Source organism: Propithecus coquereli, unplaced genomic scaffold, assembly GCF_000956105.1.
Source record: "Propithecus coquereli isolate 6110/MARCELLA unplaced genomic scaffold, Pcoq_1.0 Scaffold5, whole genome shotgun sequence".
NCBI classification, from domain to species: Eukaryota; Metazoa; Chordata; class Mammalia; order Primates; family Indriidae; genus Propithecus; species Propithecus coquereli.
In genome coordinates this window covers 11,866,574-11,881,933 of record NW_012150840.1, presented here as the reverse complement: position 1 = coordinate 11,881,933, position 15,360 = coordinate 11,866,574, and the positions used below count along the sequence as shown (strand labels likewise).

The 15,360-nt window shown below is 40.7% G+C and overlaps 1 protein-coding gene across 2 annotated transcripts in view; it reads right to left on the bottom strand.

Moving 5' to 3' along the window:
- SIPA1L1 (signal-induced proliferation-associated 1 like 1) overlaps positions 1 to 15,360 on the bottom strand; it is a 412,284-nt gene that overhangs the window by 68,197 nt on the left and 328,727 nt on the right. For both annotated transcript variants that reach the window (XM_012656253.1, XM_012656254.1), the window contains 3 exons: positions 14,331 to 14,488; positions 6,862 to 7,432; positions 5,988 to 6,262 (listed from right to left, as the gene is read on the bottom strand). In XM_012656253.1, the coding sequence (XP_012511707.1) occupies positions 5,988 to 6,262; positions 6,862 to 7,432; positions 14,331 to 14,488 (1,004 nt within the window). The remainder of the gene's footprint in view (positions 1 to 5,987; positions 6,263 to 6,861; positions 7,433 to 14,330; positions 14,489 to 15,360) is intronic.

Genomic DNA, 15,360 nt, shown 5'->3' with positions numbered 1-15,360 from the left:
AGATATACTAAAGTATGGTTTGGAGTCTTTCATTTCTGACTAAATAGGGCATATTATTAAATATAAAGAGCTGGTACTCTGGATTTGTATATGCAATGCAAAAATGTTATACTCTGCCAAAGGAATACTGATAAAAATTTGCAGTAATCCACAACAAATTTCTCTCCTGCTCAAAATCAGGACTAGCTTTGCTTCTCCTCAGCAACGGTTGGTTTTAACTTAGGAAGCTCAACAAATGCTATCATCTGTTATCATCCACGCCCCTTCCTATTAGTGGCTAGGAACCAGCACATGTACAGAGCCTGATAATAAAGTATTCTGGGCATTAACTTCCCCAAAATTTCCACCTAGGCCGTTTTCCTTTCACTACCCTCCCCCAAAAGTTCTGTGCCGAGGTTTTATCTTGCAATACTGCACAGGTGACTTCATAAGCTGCTTCCAGTGATTTTGCACCAGGCAAGTGATACAATATCAAACAGACAAGCTGCTTTCACCTTTGGGCCTTTGTTTCTTCTAAAATGAGAGATTTGGAATTGAGAGTTGCTAAGCTTTCTTCTTCAAAAACTATTTGAAGCAGTCTTTTAAACTGCATAACATTTAATACTCAAACTGGTTAAAACATCCCTTTAGCCAAAGACTTTGTCTTCCTTATAGTCTATATTTCATTTCCACCATGCTTAACACATAGCTAGAAACATTCTGTGTATCCTACATCAGTGGAATGTAATATGATAAAGCCTAGAGACGGAGCAAAGACTCATTCACAGAGAAGGAGAAAGCAAAGACGTTTCCAGAGAACTGAACCTCAGCACCTGCCATTTCTGATGGCCCTTCGTGGTGAGGGCAACCACCCACTCGCTTCCCGGTCTCTTACTTTCCTCTGCAAAACTGAAGAATGACACATAGAATCAGGAAGCGGACAGTACACTGAAGAACACAGAGAAAAGCTGCCTTTCAATGCCATGCATAAACTTTCACAAAAGGATTTTTTATCTTATTCTAAGTAAACCTTGATGTTGAAGAATGGTAACTCCAACAATACCTATAACTTACAATGGGCCAGGCACTAAGCTAGCCGCATTACGGCATCTCCACGAAGTAGATGCTGTCATTATCCTCGCTTTATAGATGATGACGTGGAGGCCTGGGGGGATTAACTTGCCCAAGTTTACACGGCCAGGAAGTGGCAGAGCTGGGATTTGAAAACCCAGAATTAATCCACCTATAGGTTAGTTTTATTTTAGTCACTAACTAAACCACTCCAAGTCCCCAAACATCCTTAACCCCACAGAAACTATCAGGTCTCACACAGAGCATAGCCTATGACAAAAAGGAAAATTCAACAACTTTTATAAAACCCACTTAAAGAGCTGTGGTCTGGTCAGCAGGAATTACAATGTCAGTGACAAACGGTGACCCACTGAAACTATATAAACTAACTGAAAAGCCACTCCATCTTTTTATTCTATTTTTCAGCCTTTTTAATTTTTTCTTTTCTTATTTCTTATTTCTCCTTACTCTCTCCTTTTTTCCTTAAGACACTACAAAATACAGAGAAATGGAGGCCCAGTATATTGAATAGAATATCACAACACTGGACTCTTGAGTCAGAAAAGTTTTCTGTTTGAAGATGGCTCTATCCCTACAAGCCACGTGACTCTGGCTTAGAAAAAACACATTAACCTCTTTGAACCCAAGTTCCTCCCCGGAAAAATGAGAGATTTGAACCAGAAGATTTCTAATAGCCCTTCTAGCTCTGAAGCAGTACGCTTTTGCACTTTAAAATACTTGGTCTTTTAAAAGGAAGAAAAAACTTTGAGACCATTTCTTATCTAAAAGGTAATTTGGTCTTTTTATGTAACTTGTCTGTTTTTAGCTCTTCGTTCTGAATGGCCCTTGATTGCTTTCCTTAAAAACTGTAGGCTAATGGCCTTCAACAGAATAAAGGTTGGCCCCATGCAACACCATCCAGAACATCACATTTAATCTGTCACCCAAGTGTTTTCATCTTGTCAAGAGAATGACGTTGAAGATTCAGAGGTCACAGACAGTAATATATTGACGCTGGTCATCTACTCCAGAGGGGAGACAGATGGGGGTGATAGGTTGGGTACCTCCTGCAGAAGGGACTGCTCACTTCCGGTGAAGTCCACAGGACGGCTCCCCTCAATGTCATGCTAGCTGGTTTTGTTTTCTCTTTGGGCAGCAAATGAACCCCTCCCCCAGCCTCACTCTCTTCATCATTTTAATAGAAATGAAGCTGCCATGAGGATAAAAAGGAAAATGCCCAACACATAGTTGGGGTGTAGAAGGTTTGTGTTCTCTCCCTGTCCCTTTGTCTATTAAAAAAAAAATTGTGGTTTGGAAGCAATCCATAGAGGGGTCTAAGAACAGGGACAAGAGTCCTATTTTACATTTGTTATTTAAGTACCATTTTTTCTTTTTTTTTTGAGACAGAGTCTCACTGTGTTGCCCAGGCTAGAGTGCCGTGGCGTCATCCTAGCTCACAGCAACCTCAAACTCCTGGGCTCAAGCGATCCTCCTGCCTCAGCCTCCCGAGTAGCTGGGACTACAGGCATGCGCCACCATGCCCGGGAACTCCTGAGCTCAAACAATCCGCCCACCTCGGCCTCCCAGAGAGCTAGGATTATAGGCGTGAGCCACCACGCCCGGCCACCACTTTTTCTTTATTATTAAACTGGCTTTATATTTTTTAAAAAGCTGCCTTTTCGAAACGAATGACTCTCCCATGTGAACACACAAACCCGTGGGTGTTTGTATGACATACAGTCACTGTGTCCCCAGGTGCCTGTGGCCGCTTCGGGTCCTGGAGACCCTAAAACCACGCACGGCCGAGGGCCGGGGTAGCGTGCCTCCAGGAGGCCCATCCTGGCTCCCGATGGAGCTTTGTGGGTAAAGTCATGGCTGACAAGGAAGAAGAGAGTGACTAGTCAAAGAACAGAGTAATTAGTTGCTAGGAAAACAGCGGTAGGAGTGTGAAGTGCGGAGGAGAAGAAAAAAAATGACAGAAGAGCATTATCCTATTTTGTTGAAAATTATAACAAGGTGTTAATGCTGCAACTGTTCCCTTTGAAGTCATTTCTAAAGGCAGGAGGCGGGAGCTGGCTTTCAGGCCTTTGAAGGCATCAATGCCAGCATCTCCCACCTTCCCTGCCCAGAAGGTCTGACAGTGGCTTTTCAGATGGAAACTGCAGTGAAAGGGGCAAGATGTGGCTCCAGGCCCACGGGGCTGTGTAGGGCACTGACCCTTCCCCTGGCCTCCCATCCCAGCAAGAGGATGGCCCGAGTGCTTCACAGTGGTGTTGGGTGACTAAGCAAATGTGACACATCCACTCAGTGGCGTGGTGGACCGGATCGTCCATCTACCCCAACTCTGCCTGCAGGGACGCCAGGTTGGTAGCGAGATTAGCCACAGTGGGAGTACCTGCGCCACGGGAATCAGCAAACACTACAGATCAAGGCTTCTTCCCCAAGAGAAAGCCAATTTACCAGCATATCACTGCCTATTCTGGTGTATAAGGAAAGGATCTGTGTGCCAGGCATACTAAGTGACAGGGTCTCAGACTCTGAAGTTAGACCTACCTTGGCCAGAGGAGCTTAGGGAGTTACTAACCTTCCTGAGTCCTCGGTTTTCTTCAAAACAGAAATAACAATACTATTACTTCCCAGGGTTGCTGTAAGGATTCAATGTACTAATTCATATAAAAGTGCTTTTTCTAGGACCTGGCATATTGAAGTAAAAGACTCAGGAAATGTTAGTTATTTTCACCGGACACTCCACAGAAGACATAGCCTAGTGTCCCTCCTCTACATGGAGCCATCTGTCCAGGGCCAGGCCTCTGACCCATCTTTCTAGTAACAACTATTCACAATTCCAGCATCAGTAGTGTTGTGCCCTTTCCACACACATTCACACAAATCTATTTCCTTCTCCTCCCCTCTGTATAAACCTGGGAGTCCAGAAATAAGGGCAAAGCCCTCGGAACAGATGAAATGGCACTGCGAGATCCAGGGGCTGCATTTTCGAGTAGACAGTCCATAGACCAGCTTCTACTACTCCTTATATTGTATGCAATTAAGGTTAAAACTTTACAAAGCTTGGTTATCTTTCCAGTTAATAACTGCCTGTTTAGAAGCAATAAAGAAGACAACTTGAAAGAGAGACCAAGAGACAGCAGAGAAAGAGACGAGAGAAGCAGTGCAGTGTAGCTGCAGAGTGTCGTAAGCTCCCAGCCATCTTCCTGAGCTGCCTTGCGATATTTTTTGAATCACAGTTCAGCACATTGCTTAACATCAATGAAGACATGCTTGCGGAAACCAGAAAAGGCTAATAGGGGTCATTAGACCTGGTTAACCAAGGCAGGGTATGTGTGTAGGGCAGTTTCCGAATATTTCCCTCCATTCCAAAATAGCTGACATAAAAAGTTCTGAATATATATTTTGATTTTCAGGGAAATCCAGTCATCCAAAAGAGAGTACTTCTTAAAACTATCAGCCAAGGGATTTCACTATATTTTGATGTGCACACGTGATGCCTGGGCCTTCTAGGAGGTAAGCAGTATTAGGAAATACTATCTCCAGCAAAGTCTGGTTGGAACACTTGGTTTGAAGAACTGAAGTACATTTAGATTGTTATTGCCACTTACTTTTTATTGAAAAAAATAAATGAATATATATATATATATATATATATATATATATATATATATATATATATATATAGTTGCTTACTTTTTTTTCTTAAGAGATAGAGTCTTGTTCTGTCATCACCCAGGCTGGAGTACAGTGATGTGATCGAAGCTTACTGCAGCCTCCAAATCCTGGGCTCAAGTCATCCTCCTGCCTCAGCCTCCCAAGTAGCTAGGACTACAGGCACACTCCACCATGCCTGGCTATATTTTAAATTTTTTGTAGAGACAGGGTCTCACTATGTTGCCTAGGCTGGTCTCAAACTCCTGGCCTCAAACAATCCTCCCACTTTGGCCTACCAACGTGCTGGGATTACAGGCGTAAGCCACCGTGCCCAGCCACTGCTTACTTTTAAAAGGACACAAATAACTCATCATAACCATTTATAATTCACCATCTGATATTCATAAATCTATGAGAGCTCAGGTGTAGGACCAGTCATTTTTTGGGGGAAAAGCAGATAAAGAACATTGTCTTGGTTTTAGAAGGCCTAAGAATTGCCAAAGCTTAAGAGAAAGTCTTAGAAAACAATGGCTTAAAAAAACATAGATTTTTAAAAAACTAGCAACAAGGACAAAAAACAGTTGATTAAATCTGTTCCATCAAGGAGCTTCCCCAGAGACAGAGAAATTAAATCTTCAATAGTGCTGCTGGCTTGGCAGGAGCTGGGAGGGACAGGGAGCTCCTGGGCTTTCCTTTTGGGAAAAGGCTAGAACCAAAACGCCAAAGCATCACAAGCAGGGCCAGCTCATCTGAAGCCAATTCCCAGCACACGCAGATGCACTTAAGAAAAAGCCTGGTAAGTCATATTCAGCTGCCCAGCAAGGGTCAAAACAGTCCTCTGAGTTTTCAACAGCAATTGGGTACAGATGGGACATAGAGAAGAATAAGAGTGCCACTGAACACAAAAGAAAATCTGACAGTCTGAGATGCTGAGTGCCTTTTCATGTGAAGTGTTCAATGTTTCTCAGCTACTGGTATAAGATGCTTAAGATGGATATTACCAGACTTCTCGATCTGTAATGGCAACTTTATAAATCAGAGATGTAAAACCTGGGAATGGTCCCAGTTAGCCATTCTCTCCAGCTGCTGTTTGCCACATGTGGAAAGGGAGCTGCATCCTGAGTCAGACTTTCCACCGATGGACTTTCAGCGCCGCATGTGACCTACTGCTCTTCATGACACACTACTTCCCCACCGGCTAGGAAGTTGTGTTCTCCATGGGACACAGACCCTGCCCTCCGCGCTCAGGCCCACAGGTGCCAGCTCAGACCTACCTTCGCGGGGTGCAGTCATCATGGGGTGGAATGATGACGACCTTCACCGTGACGGAGGTTCTCAGGAGATCGATCATCTGCTCGTGGCTCAGAGTGGCCACCGCCACCTTGCAGATCTCCACCAGGCGGCTGCCCTGCCTCAGCCCTGCCTGCCAGGCGTAGCCGTAGGGCTCCACGTCGGCCACGATGCCCTCGTAGTTGACATGGAAGCCAAGCTGCCCTAACCCATTTCTTCGCAGAGTCATCTCCACTGATTCACAACCTTTTGAAACAAACTAGACGAGGAAATAAAAGATACTGCGGTTTAATGCAATAGGGGATTAAGGGGTGGACAAGGAACTGGAAAAACGCTGCAAGCAGGGCTATTTCTGAATACCCTGCTGTCAGCTGAAGAGCAGTCTGGTTATTTCCCCTTCACTAGTCTCTATTCATTAGGCCAAAAGGAACATATTTGTTGCATCCAAAAAACTCAAAGCCTTCCCTGAAGTTACAAGGAAACCTCTAACAGCAACCTACGGGGAGCTGGCAGCAAAGAGAAACCATACTCTGCTACTCATTTTGCCTTTATACAACTCGAGGAGGCAGATACTCAATCCAACAACTCTTTTCAACACCACCACCAGATGGGCTGGGCTGCAGCATCAGGTCACGTGCAAACAACACATACACACAACGTGTCTGCCCCATTTGTTCTGCTACTATTCCAAAACATAGTGGGAAACACAAGCCAGAGATAAACTGTTTGCTTCACTTATCAAGGGAGTTTTCAGAGGAGCTAATAAGACAGTACGAGCTTCAGTCACTTGCTGTAGTCTGCACTGAAAGCTTTATGAAAGAGAAACTGTATATAAGTGAGTGGAAAGAAAAGACTCACCTGCAACCTTTTGACGATCTCTTTGATATCCTCGTTAATGAAACTCTCCACTGAAATACATTCTCCTCGTTCGTAGAAGATTTTGAGGCTGGTGTCGGTTGAAGTCCACCCTATCACATCTCTGCAGGAACAATTGAAAACCACACTCTTTGTTTCCTGTTCAATGAGGACAATGAACTCATTGGAGATCCCCAAAAGACAGTCTATTTCCATGGCCTTGTTGTAGTCTTTGGCCCGGACCGCCCACACGATGGCTCCCATGCTACTGAGCTCAGCTCCTGGGTATGGCTTAGACTTTTCCTTCTTCTTGGAGGCCAGAGAGATGAATGGAAACTTGCCGGAAGGGTCGATAGGCGTATTGGTGACATTCTTTTCTGCCAGATCTTTCAGGTACTCCTGGCGGGTCCGAGTCGCCATGGCCCGGAACTTTTCCGACTTATGAGCAGCATTTTCTGCATTAATCACTTTGGCCAAAAGGAAGTCCCTGAACACATTTGACTTAGGGAAAGTGACCCCTTTAGGGATGGGAGGCCCAAAAGAAGGCACATCTCTGGACCTGGTGACGGCCACACTGAGAGACAAAGCAAAGACCAAAGAGGAAGAGGCACGTTAATATGTCTCAGTCTCACAACTTGAGAATAAAATACACTTTCTCAAAGGCATACCTTTGGAGCAAAATAGCTGCTCATTTTTCCACAAGAAACAACAAACATTCTGCTTAATATAAGCACATTCACTTTTTCATTCAACCACAATTAGGATTCACAGAACATGAATGTTTTCTCTAGGCCAAAAACTCTCATAAAAACCCCAAAAGCTTGAAGCATTAACTTTCTTTTCTTTAACAGATAGGAAACTGATCATAATTCCATGAGAAAACAGATTTACTGGAATATTCTGCATGTGACATTTTAAATACCTACAGACTGTTTCCAAGGGAGGTTACTATAATCACGTGACCTTTCAAAATAAGCAGATTCTATAAGAACACAAATGTGTTCTTCATTTTAGATAGAATGCCTCTAAGTAGATAGTTTATAATAAAAATATCAGAAGATGCAGGACATAAAAGAAGTATATTAAATCTGAATAAAATTAAATATTCGTTGGCCTAAGTGTGAGGCATTACACAACCAGATTAAAGCATAAGTTTAAAATGAAAATTGGAATTTGAGTAACAGAATGAGTGTGATCTTTATGTAACAGCAACAGTGCTTTAAAATCATATTTTAAAACTGAGCTATTCTTTAGTCCAAATTCTCTACTTTTGGTATTTGACTCTGACAACCTATTTGAGAGAAAAATGTCTTACTTTCCCCCTTCCTTTAAGCAAGATATAAGAAAGCCTGTTGCAGTCATTTCTTCTGCATATATTAATATTTTACTAAAAATGGGCCTAAGAAAAGGACTATATGAACATCTAGGATAACCTATTATTTTTAACCTCAAAAGGAACAAAATGAAGTTCTCCTAAAACAGCAGAAGTTAAATGGAAATGGAGAGCAATGTGTTTTACATCATGTTCCAAGATTTCAGCAGAGTATGACATGGCTGGAAATGATGATTTTAACATACCAAACATCCCTCCTTCCAAATTATTTAAAAGTGAGTAAATTACCCAATTGTTTTAAGTTTCAGAGGAGCAATGTAAAAGTCTGTTTCTTCTGAACTAGAAAAGACATCATCAGAGAGTATGTACCTTTCAAATAAAATTGAAGAGCTCTGTTTCATTTTTTCTGTATTTTAAGCAGGGTTTGCTTTAAGATATTCAGCTTTGCTTTTCAAAAAATAATTATTCCTTGTGAAAATAAAATAAATAAAAATAGGCAAGCTCGGGATATAAATTATATTTTTGGTGAAATGGAAAATCTACACTGTCCTAAGATGCCATGGATGGCCTATTTGTTGGTTTTCACAAGCTTATTTAAAAAAACAAAAAAAGTTCACTTGATGACGAAGAAAGGTGGCAAGCAACACTCCATCTTCTAACTGGAGAAGAGAATTCACAGAAACCTCCGCATGCATTATGGCTTAATTATACCGCTATGTATTAGAAAGGCAATTTTTTTTGTCTATCGTGAACTGTCTGGCTTGAATGCTGACAGCTGTATAATTTTAATTTGATCATGTTATTTTTTTTTTCTTTTAAAGTCAAGCAAAAGATGCTGAAATCCAGATTTACTAGATTTTCTAAGAGGAATCCTGTAAGAATACAAAAATATGTAATACCTTTCATTTTAAAATTGGCAATTTCTTTTCTTGCTAATTTCACTGAAATTGTTATTCTTACCCAGAAAACAGTTGTGGTTTTATTTTAAAGAAGGAGAAGAAAAGGTTAGGGGTGGGTTGGGGGGATATGTGGTTATGTGCACCCTCCATCCACGTGCCTGTTAAACTCACTGGCTTTCTACAGATCTAATCACTAATTGATAGAACTTTAGACAAACATATACCAAAAACCTACCAATAATTAGAAGCATCTAGAATAAACTGTGAGGAAAAGAACTGGATTCTTAACATATAATTATCAATGATTCACTGTGGTAGGGAGGTAAATGATACAGACATTAAAATCGGCTTTGCATCATCAGAAATAGAATCCTCACAGAAAGACGATGAGGAAGATGATACCCTGGAATGTTCTTTTCAAATAAGGGATTCTGTTTTGGAGAAACCTAACTTTCAAGGTTTCTACAAGGTTAAAAGCTCATTAATTTAGATGCCACAAATTCTGAACTCTTGATAACAAGGCCTGGTTTAAGCTAAATAAAACAGTTTGTCTCCTTAAGAAAATGAGCCTTTCTAGAATCTTAGTCTGCTATATATAAATACTTAAGATATATTAATTATAAATGGTTCTTGCTATTTTTAAAAGCAGATTCCAAAGGGCCTTGTTTGGCTACATTTATGTTGGCCTACTTTGCAATAATGTATCTTTTTAGAAATAATACATTCTTTAAAATTTTAGCCATGCTTTATTTACCCAGCATTGTTGAGGACTAGAATGTTCTAGTGGAGATGGTTATCTAGACGACAGAAGCTCAGAGGCTAAAACAGTTATGGAAAGTTAGCCCAGGAAGGAAACTTGGAGAAGTCAGTGTTCCTCAGACTCTTCCAATAAAATCTTGCATTTCATCTTAAAACTCACCTCGATTTTGCAATTTTACTGAAAAATATTTGTATTCATTTTAACATAAAAATATGTTCTCTTTCCAAAATCTTTAAGCACATTGAAGGATCAGGAAAGTGTCCTATGTTTACTCTGTGGTTTGACATATCCCTGAACCTCCGTTTGAACAGCTGGTACAAATTCTTCACTTCTCCAGGACACAGAGGCAGAGAAGTGAAATGATTTGCCCAGAGTTGTTAAAGAGAGCCAGGACTGGAATGGAAGCTTCTGGACAGCCAAAGAGTGCTCTATGACAAGACCACACTTATTCCCTCTAAGGAAATGTTCTGAAACCTTCCACTCCTGAGGTGCTTGCTAAAAGGGACCATCCACATGAGTCACCTGGGAAGAGACCACCATGAGGCTGTTTCTAGTTCATCTGGGCCATGTAATATTTGTTGGCATTAAAGACCTTGGATGAAGTAACAAGTTTTGATACTCAAAGCCAATTTTAAGGGGGTACATGGGAATGCTCCAGAGACATCTGAACATAAGTCTAAATGGAAAAAAGTATTAATAATTTCAAAGTTAAAACACTTGAACTTTGGAAGCACAATGGAAACAGCAGTAAACAACAATTCCTAGTCCAAAATTTAAAAGGAAGTTGACACAGACAACATCAAAATAGTGGAGGGAAATTTCCCCTTTTTGGAGCCTGGGTCAGAATGCTGGCTTGGGGAGCTTTCCTAGAGAGCAGACCTGGGCAAAGGACAGGAAAGATCAGTGGTAGAACAAACACGTGCTAACCATTCTCTCGATTTCTAATAGCATTCAGGCACCAAATCATCAAACACTCTCTGAGCACCTACTATACACTAGGCTCTGTGCTAATGTTGAGGATCAAGGCTGAGTATGTCAAGGGCTCAGCACTCCAGAAGCTCAAAGTCTGGTGGGGGTTACACCTAGTGCTTTGAGTGTTCTGCTGGTGAAGCACGGGGTGCTACTGGCAACGCTTAGGAAATGCCCTTTATCCAGTCCTGGGAGGACCGGGGAGTCTTCCCATAGAAGAGAAGAGCAGGGATTCATTGGATGGGGGAGAGGCAGGGGAGTGTGTGAGAAGAGACATTCTAGCCTGAGAGCAGCGTGTGCAGAAAGGAGGGGCAGAGCACGCACGCTCTGGGGGTGCTAACTAGCTCCACAAGAGTGAGGCAGGGTAGGCTGGGAACTGGTAGAGGTGCCAGTAGAAACTGAGAGACGAGAGGCCAGACCTGAAGGACCCCATGCAGTATGCAGGGCTGGGACTCTGAACTTTTCCCTAAGTGGTTTTAAGCACAAAGAGTGACATATTCAGATTCTTGCCTTACAGAGGTCAGCTGCACTGGACAATAGGGATGCTGATTAATTACAGCTTGGAATAGAACTTCCGAAAGAAATTTCCACCACTTGACCCATTTTAATTTTTTTTCTCCTTAGTTTAAGCTTGCAAATTCTTTTTTTTAAGAGAAGAAAGAGGATAAACACGGACATTCCATGTGCACAGACCACACTCCCTCCCTGTCTGTGCTAGATACTTTACTTATGGGATTTTAAGTAGATGTCAAGCAACTTTCCACTGCACAGAAAGGGAAATTTAAGATCTAAGTTTAACAATCTGGTCTAATTCCAAGTGCTTTTTGCACTACCTCATACTGACTCCTTTTACATTTATTACATTTTAATTATTGGGTACAGAGAAACCTTTCTGAGAGGAGTAACATATATTTCCACCTTCCTAAATATAGCTACTGACCACAATTTAACATGTTTTAAAGACTCAGGGTCATTCTTATAACTACTTATTACTATCCTAGTTTTAAAATTAATAATTCTTTAATTTCATCAAATAGTGTGTTGATGTTCAAATTTCTAATTCTATAAGAAATCCTTAGATTTTTCTCATAGTCTAAACTGGGATCCAAATAAGGTCCATGAATTGCAATTAATTCAATCATCTTTAAAAATCTTTTTATTCTACAGATTCTCCTCCATTTCTTTCATTCTTATATTTCTTCTATTTATTTGTTGAAGAAATTGGACTGTTTATATAGAGTTGTCCACAGTCTGAATTTTGTCAACTACGAACATGTTCCTCTGTCTTTATAGTTCCTATTATAAGTTGGCTTGTTTAGAGGCTTGAACAGATTCAGATTTAACTTAGTGGGGGAAAGGGGCAAGACTAATTCCTAGATGAGGATGTATTCTTCCATCATGAGGCACCTTTGTCTCTTTTTGTGGTATTTACAGCCTTTGATGATCAATGCCTGGATCTATTAATTCATTAGTTGTTGAAAAATGATGACACTCTACATTGTGTTTTTACAAAGTGAAGTCCCAGGGGCGAGTGAAGTATACGGTAGTTGTCTTTATCCACAATTTCACTTTCTGTGGTTTCAATCACCCGTGGTACAGCACCAGTAAGATACTTCCAGAGAAAGAGAGACCTCATTCACGTAACTATTATTAAAATATATTGTTACAACTGTTCTTACTGTTAGTTGTTAATCTCTTACTCTAATTTATAAATTAAACTTTATCATAGGTATGTCTATACGAAAAGAACACTATATATAGGATTTGGCACTAGCCGCAGTTTCCGGCATTCACTGGGGGGCTTGGAACATATCCCCTGGAAATAAGGGGGGCACTACCAAATGCCTCCAGACTTCTATGCTTACTGAATTTGCATCTTGGATGTGAACAGTTTTTTTGCACCTCCTCTATCAGTAATCACGTACTTATGTTTTCAGTATGTACTTGCCACTGACTGCTCCTTCTCCTTTTAGATTGTGTTGCTTCTAATCTGCTCCATCAACTGGGACCAGATAATTAAGCTCATTGCAATGATACAAATAAAATAACAGGCTGGAGGGCTCTCTTATCAGTCATAGGATAAGCTTTAGTATGCTGATTTATTAACTGATTTCTGCGCTCTTGGTGATGTCATGACTATTCAAGGTTAACTGGCCTCTGAAATTATTCTGAATCAGTCACTTTTTCCTATCTCAACTTTCCAGTCCCCAGGGAGATATAACACCACATTATTTCAGGACCTCACCTCTGGATCCATCATAGGGATTTTTCTCTTTTTGTGCTCCTGTTACATCCCAAAGCCTAGAATAGTGCCTGGCACGTATCTGATAAGGGCCGGACAAAGAACTTGTGAAAAGCAAATGGACAGCAACAACCTCCAAGTTTATCTTTATGTGTACAAATTATCTTGCATGGAAATATCAGATAAATTTTTCTAAAATTCTATTTATGCAGTGTCACCTTGATGGCCTAGCACTGCCTAGTGACCTTTCCCACATTAGCAGCCTTCTCACGGTGCTTCCCACCCTCTTTCTGCTCTCTCTGCTTCTGTCCACACCACTGGGCACGCCTACAATAATTTCTCTTTTCCCACTGAATGCCATCCATTTGTGCTTTAAACACGCACCAAATCCCATCTTCTCAGTGAAATATCCTTCACTTCAGCCTATAATGACTCCACACTTCTCTACACTGTTAGAACAAGGTGTTCCTTAGGAAACTTTTCTACTTTCCACAGTTACGGTACCAGGTAGGTGCACGTAAATAAATATATGAATGTTCATGGTGGAGAAAGTTGGGACCAAGAGGTTTTAAACGATTAAAAGCATTTGAATTCCTCTAGCTATGTTGCTTAGGGAAAGTCAGATTTAAATAAAATGAATAGAAATCAATGCATCTCTCAACTTTCCCACCAAAGTACTCCTAATGAAAGATGCCTATAAATTCACATCCCTAGTAGTTTAGGAGTGGCTAGAAAAACTCAAGGGTGTAAAAATTCTTTGAAGATCCAAGCGACATTGAAACAATTTCAACAAATGCTTAATAAAGCATAGAAATGCCTCTAAGCTTGTAGTCAGAAGCATCAGTGTGAATCACATTAAGTCTGAGGCAAGGGTCTGGGCTTTTATAATAACAATAGGTTTTTAAAAAATGAACTTCTCTTCTCTACTTATTATAATCATTCTTCTCTGCTTTAGATATGCCAAGAGAAAATTATAATTAGCAATATGAGTAATTAGTTAGCGGGTGACCAGATGGTAGGAATGAAGGACATCACCTAAGGAGGAGGTGCAAATGGAAACAGCAGGTGTCTAACCAACATGTCTGGGGGATGGTCAATGCCATCAGATGACATCATCATGTGAATTCGGCCATCCGCATGTACAGTTTAAAGACAAAAATGAATAGTAATGGACTTCCCATTGCCACTTTAGAAAGCAGAGCTGGATGGGGCCTCTGTGTGACAACCTGCCAAGGTCCACCGAGCCACTGCTGTGGCACCGATACACACCTGTAACAGACACCGTCAGAGCAGGGGTTATGCGCCCTGACAATGACGAAAACGTGCTGAAAGTGGGATCGGATGTTTTTTGGGCTGAACGGCTGTGCTCCAGGCTCTTGGAAAACGATTGTTACAATATCATTTCCAATGTGCCGCTTCCGTAGGAGCTACAAGAAAAAATAAGCAACCAACGTAAATAACAACGTTCTGCTTTTTTTCTCCCAAATTCCCTTATGTAACTGTATTTAAAACATTCATGACTAACCAGTATGTATTAGGGCAGGTAATCTACACAGTTATTGTCAATATTTCAGCCTGTCTTATCATTCCCTCCAACGAAGAACACAGAAATGAATATTCTGAAATTTGCATAAAAGATATAGCCATTCAAATAGACCTAACCAATATCTGGCATATTATGCCAAGTCCCAGCATCTCTCAGTTTCCATAACAACAGTTTTGTTCCATTTTCACATAAGAAAGAAACTTGCCATAGGGAAGATTTTTAGAGATGAGAACGGCTGAAGTAATTACAATGCAATTTATGTTCTGGTTTAATTGGCTTCATTTAAAGAAAATGTAGCTAAGGTGTTTTCTGATATACTTTTTGTGTTACAAGCTGGGAATGGAGAAATTAATAATATTCCAGAATGCTGTAACAATTCAAAAGCAGGTTAAATTTTAAGTTTAAACAGCTTCTTTCATTACAGGAAACCTGCTTAAGACCACCTTCTGTTTCACATTAAATGGCATTCTTGAATAGGTGGCTTTCAAATTCAGGAATCCTAAATCATCCTAAGTCAGTGCCTTTTCAGGGATTTGATTCAACAGTGAAAAGAAAAATTGAACAAAATTGTCTTTGTCATACATACTGCATGGGGGTTCTCAAAAGAGAAAAACAACTAAATGTGACATTTATATAAACTAAGCTTGTACTTATAAAACTTTGTGTTTTTTTTAAAATTCTTTAGTGACATTAGAGCACACAAATTACATACCAGTAAAATCAATGATCTAGTATTGGCTGCCAGCTGGGCGA